The sequence below is a fragment of the Hypanus sabinus genome, chromosome 7 (genome assembly GCF_030144855.1).
Source record: "Hypanus sabinus isolate sHypSab1 chromosome 7, sHypSab1.hap1, whole genome shotgun sequence".
NCBI lineage: Eukaryota > Metazoa > Chordata > Chondrichthyes > Myliobatiformes > Dasyatidae > Hypanus > Hypanus sabinus.
Genome location: NC_082712.1, coordinates 31013861 through 31033222, shown reverse-complemented (window position 1 = coordinate 31033222; position 19362 = coordinate 31013861). Strand labels below are relative to the sequence as shown.

Here is a 19362-nt window from a genome sequence, read left to right as displayed (position 1 = left end):
AATAGGATATTGCAAAGCAGTGCCCTGGTGTTTTCTGAAGAGTTTATCTCTAGTATGTATTTGAGTACGTCCATCGTTTGTCAAATTTGTTCTTGCTATTACAGCTCTGCTTTATTGTCTTGTTGAAAGCCATACGAATTTCTGTGCTGAGTTGATACATGGAATGTGTAGTTGCTTGTACACCTGCCTCAAATTCACCATGTATTTCAGGAATCTGAAAAATAATTTCATTGCTAACTGGAGTTAGGTCCAGAAATACAATTAGATACAGTGAATTGCCCATCAGATTTGCTAGTGTTATCTTCTATTATTAACGCAGTAGTTAACCTGGAGCGTGACCTTAGGCAATGACAAACCTTTTGATCCGACTGCATGGAAGAAGGTAGCTGTACAAAGGTACACATTGGTCAATTTGTCGCTCTCGGATCCAGTTACAGCTTTTGAAAATGTGCTGCAGTTTACTTTTACAGGACACAGGTTAGTCTTCCCTGTACTATATTTTTGATTGTCTCTAGAAATTTCTAGATTTTACTTTTGACATTAAGTCTGATGTAGACAAATCCATGAGTAACATTGGACTTTTTTCACATGTACAGAGCTAATTTTTAGAATCGTAGTTTTAAAGTGTTTTAGAAATTGATAGCTACTGTGCAATGTTGTTAGGCAAGCTACTGTACAGCCTATTGTGCAGAAGGCAGTTAAATTAATCCAGGCACTGATGCCATTGCAAAAACATCTGAAAAATTGTACCTTTGACTGATCGCAGCTAAATTTAATTGAACATTCATTGAATCCATTAGTCATGTTTCTTCTTGTATTGGAATTATTGACAAATCTCATGATCCGACTGCGTGGAAAAAGGTAGTTGTACAAAGGTACAGAGTGGTCAATTTTTAAAGGTTGGTCCTGAACATGGGCTCTTCTGGCTGTTGCCATCAGCAAGAAGGTAAATGACCCTCAGGAACAGTTACAACCCCTCAACTATCAGGCTCTTGAACCAGTGGGGATAACTTCACCCGACTTCATTTGTCCCATCATAGAAATGTTTCCACAACTTATGGACTCACTTTCAAGGAGTTCTTGATCTGATATTCTTGATATTTATTGCATATTTACTTATTATTATCATTTCTTTCTTTGTGCACAAGGTATTTGCACAGCTTGTTGTCTTCTGCACTCTGGATGCCCAAGTTGGTGCGGTCCTTTATTGATTCTATTGTCGTTACTTTTCTGTTATGGATTTGATAATACCCACAAGAAAATTAATCTTGGGGTTGTATATGGTGACAAACAGTATATGTACTTTGATAAATTTACTTCGAAAGTTGAAATACACAGCTCTTTTCGTTTGTAAGTTCCCTATACTTTTTTCCTCTACTAAAATCTCTAGTGACTAAATTAGCGTGATGATGCAATGTGTGCATTTTCATGTGAATGATCGTGTGTTCACTGATGCTTCTGTCAAAAAAACTTCCATTATTTACTTGACTTTTGAAAGTTCACATTTGTTTGCATTGGTAGTTGTACCAACAATGCTAGATTCAGTTTAATTTCTGCACTGAAAGGGAAATAGTACCAAGGGAAGAGATACATGGCCACAATGGGTGATTTTTGTGTTTGCTTTACACCAGAAATTACAGAAAATTCTTAATTCATTTTTTAAAGGCCATATTATAGATAAGCACATGGCTAGAGAAAGGTTTTCAGGGTTTCCCAACCTTTTTTATGCCATGGTCAGCCATTACCTGAGGGGTCCTTGAACCTTAGGTTGGAAACATTGGTTTAGAGAGTATTGTGACAAATATGCTTGCTGGCAATATGGTAGACATAGATAAGTCGGGCTGAAAGGCCTGTTATTGGTATTCGTTTATTATTGTCATGTGTCTAAGATGCAATGAAAAGCTTGTCTTGCAGGCTGTTCATACAGATCAAATCATTACACAGTGCATTGAGGTAAAACAATATAGAATAAAGCATAAAAGCTACTGAGAAAGTGCAGCTTATCAGTAAAGTGAAAGGTCAAAACACGATAGATTGTGAGGCCAGGAGTCCATCTTATCAGAGAAGAATGAAGATGGCTTCATTCATATTTACTTACCTCATCATTGAAATGTTCGCACAACCTATGAATTCACTTTCAAGGACTCTTCATCTCACGTTCTCTATTTATTGGTTAATTATTCATTATTATTTGAAGATAATGAATCTCAGGATTCTATAAGGTGACATGCATGTTCTTAGATACTAAATATACTTTAAAAGTTCATTCAAGAGTCTGATAACAGCAGGATAGAAGCTGTCCTTAAGCCTGGTGGTATATTTTTTGGCCGATTGGTAAGGGATGAAGAGAAATTGTTTGAGGTCGGGTGGGTCTTAATTATACCTGCTGTTTTACTGAAGCAGCAAGAACTGTAGACGGAGTCCGTGAAGGGGAGGCAGTTTCTTGTGGTCACTTTCAGAGCAGTTGCCAGACCGTCCTTGAGCATTCAGATAGAATTCTTTCCCTGATGTCACAATAGCAGTTGGTAAGAGTCGTTGGGAACATGCTAAATTTCTTTAGCCTCCTGAGGCATCGGAGGCATTGATGAATTTTCTTGGCTGTGGCATCAATGCAGTCGGATCAAGACACTATTGGTGATGTGTCTCAGGATACCACGAGACTTGAAGCACTCAATCCTCTCAACCTCAACACCATTGACATAGACAGGAATATGTGCACCACTCTCCCCCCTCCTCCACCCCACCCCTGAAGTCAATGATCAGCTCTTTTGTTGATCATGAGGGAAAGGTTATCATGACATCATGTCACTAAATTTTCTATCTCCTTCCTGTATTTTGACTCATTGGTCTTTGAGAAATGCCTCACTGTGGTAGTATCATCTGCAGACTTATAGATGGAGCTTGAGCAGACCCTAGCCATGCAGGCATGGAAGTAGGGGGCTGAGGACGCCGATTTTTGGAGCACGAATGTTTAGAATAATTGTGGTAGAGGTGTTGCTGCCTAATGTTCTGGATTAAGAAGGACTGTAGATATGAGGGAAGATGAGAATGTAATAGCTTACATTGCATAAAAGGGCAGTATGGTGGCGTAGCAGCTGGTGTAACACTTTGCAGTGCCAGTAATTGGGGTTCAGTTCCCACCACTGTCTGTCAGGAGTCTGGAGATTTTCCTTGTGACTGTGTGGATTTCCTCCGGGCGGTCCGGTTTACATCCACATTCCAAAGGCGTATGGATTAGTAAGTTGAGGGTGTGCCATTTTGGTGCCAGAAGGGTGGTGATATTTGTGGGTTGCCCCCAGCACATCTTTGGACAGACGGTGCATTTCACTATGTTTCAATGTATGTGTGACAAACGAAGCTCGTCCTCCTGTGTATCTTCATGCAGCAGCTCCACCATATAGTTGCTGCACAATATTAATTTAATTTACTTCATTGTCAAAAAGAGCTTCACCAACATGAGAAAATGTGCAGATACTGGAAATCTAAGAAACAGACATAAAAAGCTGGAGGAACTCAGCAGGCCAGGCAACATCTATAGAAAAGAGTAAATGGTCATTGTTCTGAGCCGAGACCTTTCATTGGTCGACTGTTCACTCTTTTCCATAGATGCTTCCTGGCTTGCTGAGTTCCTCCAGCATTTGCTGTCTGTTGCAGTGATCCTAGCTTGATGACTGTCAATGCTCAATACTCAAAGGGATTGTGGTGAACTACATATACCTGTCTGGACACGCCCCTCTGCTGACTGCTCCTGTGGCTCCTCCCACAGACCCCTGTATAAAGGTGGTTGGAGGCACTGCTCCCCCCTCAGTCTCCAGGATGTTGTGTGGTTGTTTCTTGCAGCTAATAAAAGCCTGTTGTTTGCCTCCCGTCTCCGAGAGTTATTGATGGTGCGTCAGGAATCTGCTAATTAATTACATTGGGTGGCTTCGAATGCCAGAAGTTTAAATCAGTTTGGACAGTAATGTTTCGTCAACTTTGTTTCCAGTTACATGTCCTTCTACAAATGTTGTTGAGTAAATGAAGTCTCAGTATCATATTACAAGTTTGTATATTCCAGGTTATTTCCCGATTATTTGAGCATTTAGATGAGAAAATTTGGGAGATCTGAAGTTGTAGAAATCATTACGTACATAATTGCATGCCATCTTAAAAAAATATGACAAGTTCATCCATCCAGTAATTGATACTACTGCAAAACTGATAAAGGGATTTGAATATGTGTTTGTCTACTATAGATGTTTGTGGGGAAGTGAACATGTAGCATGGCTTCTGAAGTAATCAGGGCATGATTTTGAAGGTAGTTTAAGCTCTTCTGAGTCCTATGTGAATCTATTTACTGTAATTTGTATTAATCTGGAACAGCTTAATGCTGGTAATGTATTTGGAATATGTACTCCATTTCCCCAGTGCAAGTGTTTTTAAAATTCGCTTTTAATCTCTTTAGGTATAAGATCCTAAAGGGTTGATTGCATTTCTTCCTCCACCCAGTAGATGTGTACTTATGTCCACTCTTCTTTGCAGGCTACAGAAGTGAAGAACCCACTGCAACAATGCAAACAGAGGAGCTGTGGTCACACCTTCGTATTCCAGAATTGGGGGAAGTCCAGCAATTCCTGCGCTCTCTTCCACCATCCACTGTAATAGGAATTGGTACCATTGCAGCTCTTGCAATGTACTGGTATGCTACGAGACCCAAAGCACAGATACCGTCATGCGACCTGTCAATGCAGTCTGTGGAAGTTGAAGTAAGGTTTGAAATTACTAATGAATTTAAGAGTATTGTGAATATTAACATTTATTAAAGCAATCTATGCAGGTTGATTAACTGATTGTTTTTGTTAAGGTGAGTTGTGTACAAACAAAAATAGAGGAAAATCCTGCTTATGCTGGAAATCTCAGATAAAAGCAGGAAAAGCTAGGAACGCTCGTAAGGTCAGTCCCAATCAAAACACATTAACCTGAAATTATTAGTTTCTTAATGGGCGGTGTCTGACCTGGTGAGAATTTTTTTGATCAACCTGCGTTTTCTGCTTCTAACTTGCAACACTATGCAGTTGGAGAAAGGTTGCAATAATTACTTTAAGAGGACTGCAATTGCAAAATAACCTTTATTTCCACTGCTTTAAATCCAGTTGTTAAAACCCATCAAAGGGGTAATTAAGGGCAGTGGTCCCTATCTGGGTTCCACGATCCCCTTGGTTAACGGTAAGTGTCCATGGCATGAAAGATGGTTGGGAACCCCTGATTCAGAAGGATTTACTTACTTCAGGCATGGACTTCAGTGGGTAGCGAGGTATTCTAATGTCCACACTGTAAACTACCTTCACTCACATGTCAGAAAGCAGCTATTAACCTTAATTGGTCAGTATTAAATTTATTTTACTGGTGATCCTACTTTGTGTATCTCTGCCATTTCTAGATTTCCCCCCTTCACCTGTCGACTGAGTATTCTCTTTTATGCAGCTGTGCCAAATCGCCCTAGTTAGTGTTCTAATTCCTGACCCTATATTACATAAAGGCATTCTCCTGAGTTCCCCTGTTAGTCCTTTTCTTATTGTGCAACTTGTCCTACAATACTTGCATTAATAGTACAAATATCTGTGGTATTCCAATACAATTCTTGGATTAATTGTAAAATGTCTGATATTAGAAAAGAAACTTGGAATATTTAGAAGGAGTTTATGTTCCTTCCCCTGATGTGTGTGGATTTCCTCTGAGTACTCTGGTTTTAAAAATAGGAAGTACATCAACTTTCCATACTACAGAATTTTACTGCCGGCATTGCTAAATGAACTTAAAAGATTCATGCATATGAATGTGATAAGAGTTCTATATACGTGCCTGAATCAACAAACCTTGAACAGTACTTGAAAAGTTAATAATGCTTTAAAAAAAACAACTCTTTGGTTGGCACTCCACTGTGTTTGGAGTGAACAATTTTCAAATAGTGTCACTTGTGGGTTTTTTTTGTTCAAAGACCAGTGAGCTTTGTCACTGGTAGTTGGCAAGACCATTTAGAATTGCTTTGCTCACTGCGGTTTCAAGCATTCAGGATTGGAGATGCCTGAAATGGCTAGGAGTGAAAATGAAACAATTTCACTACTTCGTCAAGTTAGGAGCTACAAAAAATTTTAACATATTGATAATCATCTTGAATGCTACAATGAAAATAACAATTTGGAGGATGCAATCATCAAAAGCATTGTTGGAAGGCAGTCCATTATCTACACTAGGTGTCTGCACTAATTTTGTTCATTTACTGTCAATCAGACATACTGTCAGCATGTTGGTTGGTTGTCTGATATATCCAACAATGACAGTGAAACCTGTGAGAGAGAGTTTTTAAAGCGGGAAAGCGATTGCAGTGAAACAGTTCCACTCTCTTGACCTCGGAAATCTGGTTCCAGTGGGACAAATAGTCATCACAATCTGGGGACTTCCTTGATTACAGTGGATAAGCATGACTTTTTCTGTTCCTTATCATGCCTTCTCTCTTCATGAAGTGTTGCAGAACCGCTGCCTTGGTCTTATCCGCTCAGTCCTTGAGAGCTGGCTTCACATACTAGGGCATGTCCTTATCTCACCAGTGTGTGATGTCTGCTGGTTAACCTCCTTTGGTTTAGCCTGCCTATTGAAGTAGTGTAGCCAATGTTGCGTACAACCAGCAACTTGGAGCCACAGGTGAGAGCTGAGTGTCCAGTGGGGACCAAAGGTGAATAAGTTGTCCCAGAATAGAGATGAAAAGCCCTTTAACCAGAGTTGCTACCCCTCCCTGGAGACCCCGTACATGGTAGCGTACAATGAATTTCTCCATCAATAACTCATACACAGTTTTGTATTAACTGTAGTAGCATTTCTGGTCTTCTAATTTGACCTGTATTTCTGTTAAATATATAACTTGTTACTTAGTTTGTCTTTTCTGTACTTTAATGATTTCCATGAAACTTTGGCTGAATGGGGCAGCTCCTTATTTGCGCCAAAGTGTTCTGGTCCCGATTAACCTGAATCCACTGTATTTTAATTTTTATTGTCACCATCAAAATCTTGGAACTTCCAATCTGAGAATGGTATGAAAGTACCTTAATCAGAAGAATAGCAGCTGTTCGAGAAGAGCAATTCACTGGCACCTTTCAGGGCAATAACAAATGGGCAAAGTCAATGTTGCTCTTTCAGCAATACAGATCCCTAAAAGATCCAGTACAAGTTGATAGGGTGGTTAGAAAGGTACAGATGCTGCCTTCTCTGCTTCAGTGATAGTTAAAGATCTGACTAGCATGTAAAGTTAAACTAATCCTTAATGGCTAATTACATAACACACATTTCCCTCCTGCAATTCAGTTCTCACATTGAATACAAACATAAAATGAAAGAGAATTAACTGCAAATTTAAGTTTCAAACAGCTTGGGGTGAAATTCAGGCAACTGGTAATCGGATATTGTGTATATAACAACAATGGTTAGCCCTTCAGCCTCACTGCAGATTGCTGTTGTTCTGTGAGTTAAATTCAGTTAGTTAATAAATCTCTAGATTGAATTCCAGCTTTTGTCTTCTCTTTCTTTCCTGCTGTCCTATAACCTCACCCCATTAAACTTTATCGGATTCTCATATTTTGCTTTCTTTTTCCTTATTCAGCCTCCTAAGTCTTTGCTGTCTCTCAGATGAATTCCACCCAACTATTTCTCTCTGAAATATTCTAGCTCCCTCTGATTTTGCACCTGGCTATTGTAAATTACCCTAACCACAAACCTACCTATGGTAACTGTAGTTTACAATTGCCCATGTCATTAGGATGTGGGAAGAAAAGCAGATCACATGGGGTGAAATCTTGTTGGTCACAAAGAGACTCCACGCAAAAGTGCACCCAAGGTCAGGATCGAACCTGGGTTTTTGTTGCTTTGACGCAGCGGCACTGCCTGCTGTGCCATGATGCTGCTCACTGCTTGTATGGAACCTTCAAATTAACTGATGCAAGTTAAACATCAGGCTTCATCAATAAAGTAAACACAAACAGTTGGCTGGCCAAGATGGAGCAGCAGCTTCTTAGTACAAGTTCGTCAGTAACTCAGTGAACGCTGCTGGTTGTAGCACACTTTGTATTGACATTTGAAATACAGAGGTTTTTGGGAGCAGAGAATGCCCTGTTTTTGACGTGGATTTATGAAAAACCTTCCAACTGTGTTCACTTGTAGTGTAAACGTAGGCAGTTACCCTGACAATTGCTTTGAAGTTAGCATTTGCTCAAAAGAGAAGATAGATAGTGATGTGAAAGATGAAAACTTAAAGTGATAGTCATCAAGTACCACTGCACAGAAACATGCCCTTTGGCTCATCTAGTCTGTGCTGACTTGTTTTTCTACTTCATTCTATTGACCTTCACCTGGACCATAGCCCGCCAAGCTTCTCTTAAATATTGCAATCAAACCCGTACCCTTCACTTCTACTAGCAAGCTTGTTCCGCACTTGCACCACCCTCTGAGTGAAGAAATTACCCCCTCAGCTTCTTATTAACTATTTTACCTTTCACCTATGACCCCTACTTCTGTTTGTATTAGCCCAAACTATACTCCTCATAATTTTGTACACCTCTATCAAATATTCCTTCATTCTCCTATGCTCCAATCTTAATTTATTCAGCTTTTCTCTGTTACTCAAGTCATCAAGTCCCGATTTAGGATATCAGTGTGTGAATTAGAATGCTCCTTGGGCAGTTTGTGATGTGAGCTATGACAGGATTTACTCCTGTACCTTCCTGCTTTAGATTCGTATTAACGTAAATTTGCTTTGTCTACAGTGGACTTCTGTTCAGAGTAACACATTTGCCTGTGGGAACGGTATTTTTTCTTAAAAACAGTTGTTTACATCATTGAATCCCATGCATTTTTGAATGAACTGAGGTCAGGATATGTAAGTCTAGAATTATATTTGTTTCAATTTTGTGAGCAGTTAGTTCATTATTATCAACAAGCATCTATTTTCTGCCTGTTGTATTAGAGGCTCTGATAGTTGGTTAGCACTTGAAAGCTGACAAATATCACCATCAAATATATAGTCCAAAGTTTATTTCATTCCCTAAGAGTGTGAGTGGTGGGAGTGATGTGTAAGGTTAATGGCCAATGCATTTAGTGGCTAAAATAATGTCAGTTTGATCAGTTGACATGTTGTCAGACAGCAAATATTAATCAGGTACTCATAAACACAAGGAAGTGTGCAGATGCCGGAAATCCAAAGCACCACACACAAAATGCTGGGGGAGCTTAGCAATTCAGGCACCATCTATGGAAATGAATAAACATTCAACGTTTCGGGCTGAGACCCTTCTTCAGGACTGAATAGGAAGGGAGAAAATGCCAGAATATAAAGATGCTTGGAGGGGGGTGGAGGGAGGGGATGGTGAAGTGAGGTGTATGAGGAAAATTCAGTTGCTGGATAAGAAGGAATCTGACAGGAGTAAAGAGTGGACCAGAGGAGGAGAGGACCCAGGGTTATGTATAAGCAGGTGAGAAGTGATAAAAGGTGAGGAATAAAGCAAGTGGGGGCGGGGCAGGGGAAGATCATAAGACATAGGAGCAGAATTAAGCCATCTGGCCCATCTAGTCTGCTCTGCCATTCAATCATGGCGGATTTTTTTTTCTCTCCTCCTCAACCCCAGTTCCCGGCCTTCTCCCTGTAAAGCTGTGATGCCATGTCCAATCAAGAACCTATCAATCTCTGCCTTAAATACATCCAACGACCTGGCCCCCACAGCTGCATGTGGCAACATATTTTGCTGATATCCCTTCCAGCAGCTCCTTCCAACTTACTTTGACCAACTCCTCTCTCATACCACTATAATTTCCCTTATTCCACTGAAATACTGCTACATCAGACTTTACTTTCTCCCCGTCAAATTTCAAGTTGAACTCCATCATATTGTGATCAATGGTCCCTAAGGGTTCTTTTACCTTAAGCTCCCTAATCATCTCCAGTTCATTACATGACATGCAATCCAGTATAGCTGATCCCCCAGTAGGCTCAATGACAAACTGAACTAAAAAGCCATTTCTTAGGCATTCAACAATCCCTCTTGCGATCCATTACCAACCTGATTTTCCCCATCGACCTGCATGTTAAAATCTCCCATGACTACCATAACATTGCCTTTTTGATTTGACTTTTCTATTTCCTATCATAATCTGTGGTCCACCTGCCAGCCACTGTTGGCAGGCCTGTATATAACTGCCATCGATGTCCTTTTACCCTTGCAGTTTCTTAACTCAACCCACAAGGATTCAACATCTTCTGATCCTATGTCATATCTTTCTGCTGATTTGATGTCATTTTTTACCAGCAGAGCCACACCACCCCCTCTGCTGACCTTCCAATCCCTCCGATATTCAGCTCCCAACTACAACAATCCTTCAACCATGATTCAGTGATGGCTACATCATCATACTTGGCAATCTATAATAGTGCAACCAAATCATCCACCTTATTTCTTATACTGCGCGCATTTAGATACAGCTCCTTGAGTACCGTATTTACTATCCTTTCTGATTCTGCATACCCAAGGAGGGGGAAATAGTTTGATTTGAATATTTTCTCTGATTTGAATGTGCTGTATGTGTTAATCCACAATTAAAGGTTAAAACATAAACCTAATTTGAAAACCAAAGCTACGACTTTGTAGGGGCTGCATTGAGTCATGTAATTGCTTGTATGACTTGAATCATTTCAGACTGGTGAACATGCTCGGAGAAGTGCGCTGCTTAGGGAAGGTGATGATCTGCTAAGTTCCTACTATCAAGATGTAAGAACACTATATGATGTGCTAAAAAGGGGTTTGATTGTATCAAGTAAGTATTGGGTAATGTGCAGGTTCTTTTAAATGTCGGTTAAAAATGGAAGCTCATATTTGGTGCAGAAAATTCAGATTATCAATGATCACATTTACACTTGGTGGTATGGCATCCAAGTTAACACTTTCTACCAATCAGATAACAAAACCCCTTGGACAACCAACTGCATCTGCCAGTAGCTGGCAACCAGATGTTTCCAGTGGTGGGAGAGTTTAGGGCCAGAGGGCAGATCCTCAGAATACAGGGACATTCCTTTAGAACAGGGATGAGGAAGAGGATTTTTTTTTTTAGCCAGAGGGTGGTGAATAAGTGGAATTCACTACCATAGGTGGCTATAGAGACCAAACCATTTGGTGTATTTAAAGACAAACAAGAGAAAATCTGCAGATGCTGCAAATCCAAGCAACACACAGAAGATGCTGGAGGAACTCAGCAGGCCAGGCAGCATCTATGGAAAAGAGTACAGTTGACATTTCGGGCTGAGATCCTTTGGCAGGACCATCTTGTCCTGAAACGTCGACTGTACTCTTTTCCATAGATGCTGGCTGCCCTGCTGAATTCCTCCAGCATTTAGTGGGTGTATTTAAAGTGGAGTTTGATAGCTTCTTGATTACTAAGGGTGTCTAAGGTTTTGAGGAGAAAGGGATTTAGAGGGATAATAAATCAGTTATGGTAATTTTAGCTGAGCACCGGGTATGTTGTATTCACCTGCTTTCTTGCCAGAATTATGGTGATTATAAAAATTACCTTTCTGATGTGTGGGCAGCAATGGATAACTAACTTCTCTTCTACTGTCACTTGAATTGGTGAAGCTCTTCAAAACAAAATCTGATGCCATTATCTTGGACAATATTATTGATAATAAACCTGATTCTGATTTGTTATTCTGCTTCCATCTATCTTATGGTCAAGTGCACAGTCTCTATTCTTCCTGATTAAGTTTCTTGCTCATAATTAGATCAGTTTATAGGATTTGATTGTGCTTCAAAAAAAATGCATAAATGTGGTTGATTGACTGCAATAAATAGTATTTGGTATAGGTCGGGGGTCGGCAACCTGCGGCTCCCGAGCCATTTGTGGCTCTTTCACCTCTGTGCTGCGGCTCCCTGTGGCTTTGGGAAATAATTGGTCAGTATTTAATTAAAATGTATTTTATGTTTGTTAGCTTTTGAAATGTAATTCTAAATTTGAAGATTATGGTGATCTTGTACAATCTAAGTGTGGCGACACATTTCCTCACAATTAGCCAGCATTCCGGCTAAGGGAGATAGCCTACGGGGGTTTGTGAGTACGCGTCTTTTGCAGCATCCGCGCCCACGGGGATGGGTTGAGGGAGGCTTAAAAGCAAGGCTGTTTAGTTCGAATAAAGTTACCTTTGACTGCAGTCTTTATTTTAGCGCTGCGTGTAGCGCTACACCGCTACAACGTGTTTTTTATCGCTATTAATATACATCACCACAGCCAATGCCTGACACCCGCCAGTGCGCGCTTTCTTTTAATTCTTCGATCCAAGGTAGGCTACCTATGTAGTAACCTTCAACCCAACGTCTTTTTTTCGGAGTTCAAAATGTTTTTGTTGCATGCAGAAATGTAATTTCGTTTTCTCTGCAGGAGTTCATCAATTTCAAAAATGCAACACATTATAGTTTGTTTATACATAGCATAAAGGCAAAAAAAACCCGTTGTATGCAGTGTTATTTCATTTTGTGGCTCCCAGTGTTTTCTTTTCTGTGGGAAATGGGTCCATATTGGCTCTTTTAGTGGTAAACGTTGCCGACCCCTGGTATAGGTTCATGAGAAAAATGAATCAAGGAAGGTATATATGAGGGTGTGTTTTAGTTGCGGAGTACAGGGAGAAGGAACAGGAATAATGAAATTGCAACCCTAGGATCATAATGGGCTGAGCGGCCTCTGTTCTGTGTCATTATAGGTATAAGGTAAATGCGCCACTGTTAAGGAATCTTGTTTTGTAAATGTTGGGGGAACTAGCGAGATTTTTAATTGCAGTGAGAAGCAATAAATGTAAGCTGGAAATAAAGACCCACAAAGGAGATGAGGAAAACAAATCTTTACCGAAAAGTTTTTGCGAAATGTGAAATTTTTAGCTATTGGAGAAGAGCTCCAACATTTGGTATAGTTGTCTCTGGAAAAAGGTGCATATTGTAATGAATGAGGAACAAGTCTTTGGGTGGCTTGGATTAGAGACTGTGTTAGTGTGATAGCAAAATGGTAAATTTGAAATAGAAACAGACTTCATGAGCTGAAAATGACTTATGGCATAATGCTTCAATGTTCATTTCACTAGCCTCTGTTTCCTGTGCTAATGGTTTAATACATGCACATGTGCAAGGGTTGAACAACATGGGCTTGACAGTAGGAACATGTACAGTATTCACTTGTGTGTTTTAACTGGACTGATATCCAGCAATGATCATAAAGCAATGCAGTAGCAACATGGAAGATTTTAGTTCAGCACATTCATATTACTGTGCATTATTTTTAACAAACTTATCCAATCAATTATTATCTTATCAAAAGTTGTTTAATATAGCATTAACATTTTCAAATTTCTTTTAGGTAATGGACCTTGTTTGGGTTTTAGAAAGCCAAATCAACCTTACCAGTGGATATCCTATCGTGAAGTAAGTAAACTTCTTTTTCCATGAAGATGCCAATGCATATATGAAAAATAAAACAGTCTAATTTGTGTAGTTTAAACTTTCTGATGAGTTAAGACTCAGAATAACTTATTTCAAAATTGAGAAAGTCTGGGTTGTTGTGGATGCTTCCCATTTATGAAGATCTTGGAAAAGGTTTTTGTTTAAAATAACTGGAGAAACTATACAAAAGAGGTGATCTCTGTGCTCTAAATGATAATCGCAGGTCCTTCTACAGTTTCTTGTAGTGTCTGTCGTAAATAAATTCCAGTTTTGCATTCAGTTCTGGCCTGAGCCTGTTTTCAGAGTTTTCCTTCACACTCTTGGACTTATTAATACCAAAATATCTGACCGGTTCATCCTTGCTGCCACTTACATCTGAGAAAAGAGTTTAGCAGTAGGCCAGGACTTCCAGAGATGCTGGTATTTGGGCAGGGTGCTCATACCCTCATAACTGTTTCTTTGACAATTTCTAGCCTTGAGTGCTTGTCTTTAAGTAAACTGCCTTCTGTGAATATTGTTCTTCAAAACCCTGTGTTAATTTTTCTGCCCCACTGGGGAGGTTCTCTCACTCAACTCTTAGTGTTGCAACATGAATGTGCCTACTAGCATTGTTTTGGAACAAGTACAAATGAACTTTGTCTCCTTTTTTTTATATATATAAAAAGGACCTTTGAAACAGGATTAAGCAATTTGCCAATGGCATTTTATCAATGGGAAAACAACACATGTAAATTTAACCATAGAACCTTTGAACATTACAGTGTAGTATAGTCCCTTCAGCCTTCCATGTTGTGCTGACCTTAAAAAGTACTAAACCCACACTACCCCATTACCCTCAATTTTTCTTTCATCTATGTGCCTGTCCAAGAGGCTCTTAAATACCCCTAATGTTTTAGCCTCCACCACCATCCCTGACAAGAAATTCCAGGCACTCACAACCCTCTGTGTGTAAAAAAAAAACACACCAAACAAACAAAAACAAAAACTTACCCCTGATGTCTCCCCTAAATTTCCCTTCCTTAATTTTGTAAATATGCACATTTGTATTCTCAATTTCATGAAACAGATTTTAAAGTCCAGATCTTGCCTTGTATATCATTAGGTGAACTTTGTATTTAAGTTGCTCTCTGAAAAATACACTTGATGGCATTTCCTGTGAACTATCTACTGAGTGCAGTGTGAAACTTAAAGATAATGGACAATCATGTAGAAAGCATTTATGTTATTGAGGTATTGATTCACACTGGCATGGTTTTTCCCACTAAAGTAGCTGTATTGCTGTATTGGCAAATAAAATAATGGTTTGATTTGATATTTTCACCTTGTTTTCCAGGTTATTGATAGGGCAGAATTTGTGGGTTCAGGAATTTTCCTTCGCGGCTATAGGGGAGGGAATAGTGAATATATTGGGGTTTTTGCCCAAAACAGACCGGAGGTGAGTTTTTCTTAAAATTTGAGCTATTGTACTGTTTGCCATTGTTTTATTCAATTCAAAACATAATCATAATACCCATTGAAAGTGACACTGAAATGCATGTAAATGTTCTTTCATTTCTGTTCTTGCATTTTTTGGTGTGAAGCAAAAACTCGAGGGAGGGCAGAAGTGTCAGTTTTATAAGTTTCCTGGGAAAGTACTGCAGTGGAAATCTGCCTATTATTTTTATAAAGAAGTAGTTTCCTGCATTTGGCTAGTGTTGGCAGATGCAAGAGGTTAACCCGCTGGCCCTAAGAAAGGGATGGTTTGAAAGTGGGCAGTGTCTCCTTTTAATGTCTTTTCTCCTAACTGGAGACAGCATTCCCAGGCTGAAAAGAATATATTAGTCCCAGAACAACCCTGACTCCCCAACTTGTACTCCCTCAAATGCAGGAACTTCAATTTGAATGTTCTACTTTTTGATAATAATATTCTTGACTAATTCATGATCTGATCAAGAGGCATCGAGAGGATCCAAACCTACCTCATGATAGTACGAGCCAACACAGCCAAGAGTGGGAATCTCATTATTGTCGTCTTAATTTTCAGAAAATAAGTGAATTAAACATATAATTCATTGAGTCCTAAAATAGACCCAGGGTTTCCTTAATCTTGTGTTTTCACCATGGAGATGGTCATTCCATGATACCTTGATATATAACGTTGGAGGCTGTGTCATAGAGTATGGTTATCTGTAGATTTACTAAGTGCCGTGAAGAGAAAAAATAATTAAAATGTTGAGATTTTATCTTGGTCATTGTGTAATTCATCGCATTGAGGCATATCAGAGTGTCTTTAGGAATGTTAGCTCAGGGTTGACTGTACATGGTGAGGCACTGTGCTGAACTGATGAATGTGAGTGTTGGGATACAAGTTCATAAATAATTGAGGGTGGTGGCACAGGTAAGCATTTGCCGCCTTCAGGCTTGCCATAGTATATAAGAGAGGGGACAATATAGTAGGTTGCCGCTTCCTAAAACATGATTTAAGCTAATGTGGTTTTGTTCTGGTCATCATTAGGATTGATATGAAAGCTCTGTAGTGGGTGGAGCTTCACCAGGATGTAGCCTGGATTGAAGCATTTCAGTTGTAAGGAGAAATTTGAACAGTGGAGGTTGTAGGGTGACCTGACAGAGGCATTCAAGATTGTGAAGGGGACAGGTAGCTTATATCGCAGAAATCTCTTTCTGATGATGTAGGGTTGACTAAAACAAGAGAATGTGTGCATAAAGTGAGAGGTAGGAGAAGGATTAGAAATCTGAAGGATTTTTTTTCCTACTCTATTACTGGAATGATCTGCCTGAGGGGCTAGTGGAGGCCGGTATCCTCCAAACATTTAATAAGTATCTAAATAAGCGCTGACTTATCATGGCATAGAAGGCAAATAACAAATTTAGTTAAATGTGGTTTGTTCAGGTAACTACATTAGGCATGGTGGGACAGAGATCCTGCTCCTGTGCTATGTGGATCTTGGTACAGTTTTAATAGAGGTAAAATTTCATGTTCAACAAGTTTCAGTGCTAATGAAAATTATTCTGATAAATCACATAAGGAAATGTGTTTATCTTGTGCATTTTATTAAAAAAAATCTTCCAGTTCTCTGACTTCACTTTAATTAGCTATCTGAATTATGGTGTAAAAGTGTTTATAAATGTAATAACATTCCTCCATCCCACTACAGTGGGTTATTGTTGAACAGGGCTGTTACGCATACTCCATGGTAGTGGTACCATTGTACGAAACGTTGGGAGATGAAGCTGTTTCCTATATCATAAACAAAGGTATGTTAAGTTAATTTAACTTGTTGTACTTTATCTTTGTTTTCATGTTTTCTGTTTTTAGAAACTGAGTAAATCAGGACAGATCCCTTTTTCCTCTTTTCCAAGTAGCTGTGTTTTATTTTACCTACATTATTAAAAATAAAACCTTAAAGGTTGCCGTGTTCACTTGTCCATTTGCCCCCTGCCATGTGCTTCCATGCAGAGAAGTCTGTCAGTTCAATCAAAGGTTCAAAATAAAATTTATTATCAGAGTACATACATACATGTCACCACATACAACCCAGAGATTATTTTTTTGTGGGCATACTCAGCAAAGGTCTCAAACAGTAACTGTACACAATGGACGACAAACTGTGCAAATAAATAGCAATAACAAGCATGAAATATCAAGATGGGAGTCCTTAAATGAGTCTAGTTAGCCCTTTTTATTGAAGAGCCTAATGGTTGAGGGATAGGAGCGGTTCTTGAACTTGGTGGTGCATGTCCTGAGGCACTTGTACCTTCTACCTGATGGCAGCAGCGAGAAAGGAGCATGGCCTAGGTGCTGGGGATCTTTGATGAAGGATGTTGCTTTTCTACAGCAACATTTCATGTTGGGAGGGTTTTACCTGTGATGTACTGGGCCAAATCCATTAACTTTTGTAGGATTTTCCACTCAACAGTAATGCAGCCAGTCAGCACACTTTCCACCACACAACTATAGAAGTTTGCCTTGGTTTTCGATGACATGTCGAATCTCCACAGACTCCTGAGGTCTGTCAGCTTAATATAACATTCCATAAACTATTATGGATTTCTGGGCAGGAGTTCCAATCTTCAGACTTCTAAAATGTAAAAATGTACTGAATCAGTGTAACTGTCTTCATTTAAGTAAACATTTATGAAAAAATAATTGAGTGTATGAAGGAATGATGGAGAAATAAAGAAAAACATCCAGTCACTGGCTGCTTTACTAAGTTCCTCCTGTACCAGAATGATGTCGGGTCAGATCAGGTGCCTCTCTGATAGTACTGCGTGATGGATGATGATCTGCTTGTACTTCTCAGCACAGAGGATTCCATTAATTCTGACCAGATTACCAACTCCATTTGCAGAAATCCAGCCCCAACCCTGCAGGGAACCTCTGTTATGCTTCACCGTTGGCTGTAGACGCTCATCCATATAGCGCTATCCAGCTCTTCTACGGGCAAATTGCTTCCTGTTTGAGCCGAAAAATTCAAATTTTGACTTGTCAGAGCACTTACTGCTATTGTTCAGCACCCAATTCCTTGTGTTCTTCTGTGTAGTTGAGCCTCTTGCCTTGTTTACACTGGAGGAATGGCATTTTTGGCTGCAACTCTTCCATGAAGACCACTTCTGACAAGACTTCTCCTGACTGTAAGAAGTGTACTTGGTTTCTGTGAGTTCAGAGCTGATGGCAGTGCTGGTCAGCTTCCATTTTAGGAGGGACTTGAGATGCTGTATCTCTTGTCTCTGCATTCAGTTTCTGTGGCTGACCACTGCATCTCTGGCCCACAACCTTGATCGGTTCTTTGTGTTTCCTCAGAAAAGCTTGGACAGTACATCTTGAAACTCTTGTCTGCAGTGAAATTTCTGCTTGGGACAGAAGTTACTGATGCAGCATGACCACCTTGTGTCTTGTCGCTCTGCTCATCTTGCCATGGTGTAAGAATTGATTATTTGAAGGTTGCCCTACCTCATCTGCCACACTCTCACTTTTTAGCCTGGTTGTCCTTCGCCCAGTTCGATTCCATCTATACCCACTTTTTTAGTTAATCAGTTTAGTTCATTCAATTCATTGTGTCTTGGATATTTTGGATCTGCTTGTTCTCTTTGAAAAGCCTTTGATAAGGTTCCTCATAGGAGATTAGTGGGCAAAATTAGAGCACATGGTATTCGGGGTAGGGTACTGACATGGATAGAAAATTGGTTGGCAGACAGGAAGCAAAGAGTAGGGATTAACGTGTCCCTTTCAGAATGGCTGGCTGTGACTAGTGGGGTACCACAAGGTTCGGTGCTGGGACTGCAGCTATTTGCAATATACATTAATGATTTAGATGAAAGGATTAAAAGTAATATTAGCAAATTTGCAGATGACACAAAGCTGGGTGGCAGTGTGAAATATGAGGAGGATGTTAGGAGAATGCAGGGTGACTTGAACAGGTTGGGTGAGTGGGCAGATGCAGTTTAATGTGGATAAATGTAAGGTTATTCACTTTGGTGGCAAGAACATGAAGGCAGATTACTATTTGAATGGTGTCAAGTTAGGAAAAGGGGAAGTACAACGAGATCTAGGAGTCCTTGTTCATCAGTCACTGAAAGTAAGCATGCAGGTACAGCAGGCAGTTAAGAAAGCTAATGGCATATTGGCCTTCATAACAAGGGGAGTTGAGTATAGGAGCAAAGAGGTCCTGCTGCAGTTGTACATGGCCCTGGTGAGACCACACCTAGAGTATTGTGTTTAGTATTGGTCTCCAAATTTGAGGAAGGACATTCTTGCTATTGAGGGAGTGCTGCGTAGGTTCACGAGGTTAATTCCCGGAATGGCGGGACTGTCATTTGTTTGAAAGATTGGAGTGACTGTACTTGTGTACACTGGAACTTAGAAGGA

The 19362-nt window shown here is 39.8% G+C and overlaps 1 protein-coding gene across 5 annotated transcripts in view; it reads left to right on the top strand.

The window, feature by feature from the left end:
* LOC132396643 (long-chain-fatty-acid--CoA ligase 1-like) overlaps positions 1-19362 on the top strand; it is a 178612-nt gene that overhangs the window by 110252 nt on the left and 48998 nt on the right. For 4 of the 5 annotated variants that reach the window (XM_059974367.1, XM_059974368.1, XM_059974369.1 and 1 more), the window contains 5 exons: positions 4522-4745; positions 10716-10833; positions 13414-13478; positions 14830-14931; positions 16652-16751. In XM_059974367.1, the coding sequence (XP_059830350.1) occupies positions 4551-4745; positions 10716-10833; positions 13414-13478; positions 14830-14931; positions 16652-16751 (580 nt within the window). In that variant the 5' untranslated portion in view covers positions 4522-4550. Of the gene's footprint in view, positions 1-346; positions 478-4521; positions 4746-10715; positions 10834-13413; positions 13479-14829; positions 14932-16651; positions 16752-19362 lie in introns of those variants that run through there. The other variant, XM_059974366.1, reaches the window with a different exon arrangement.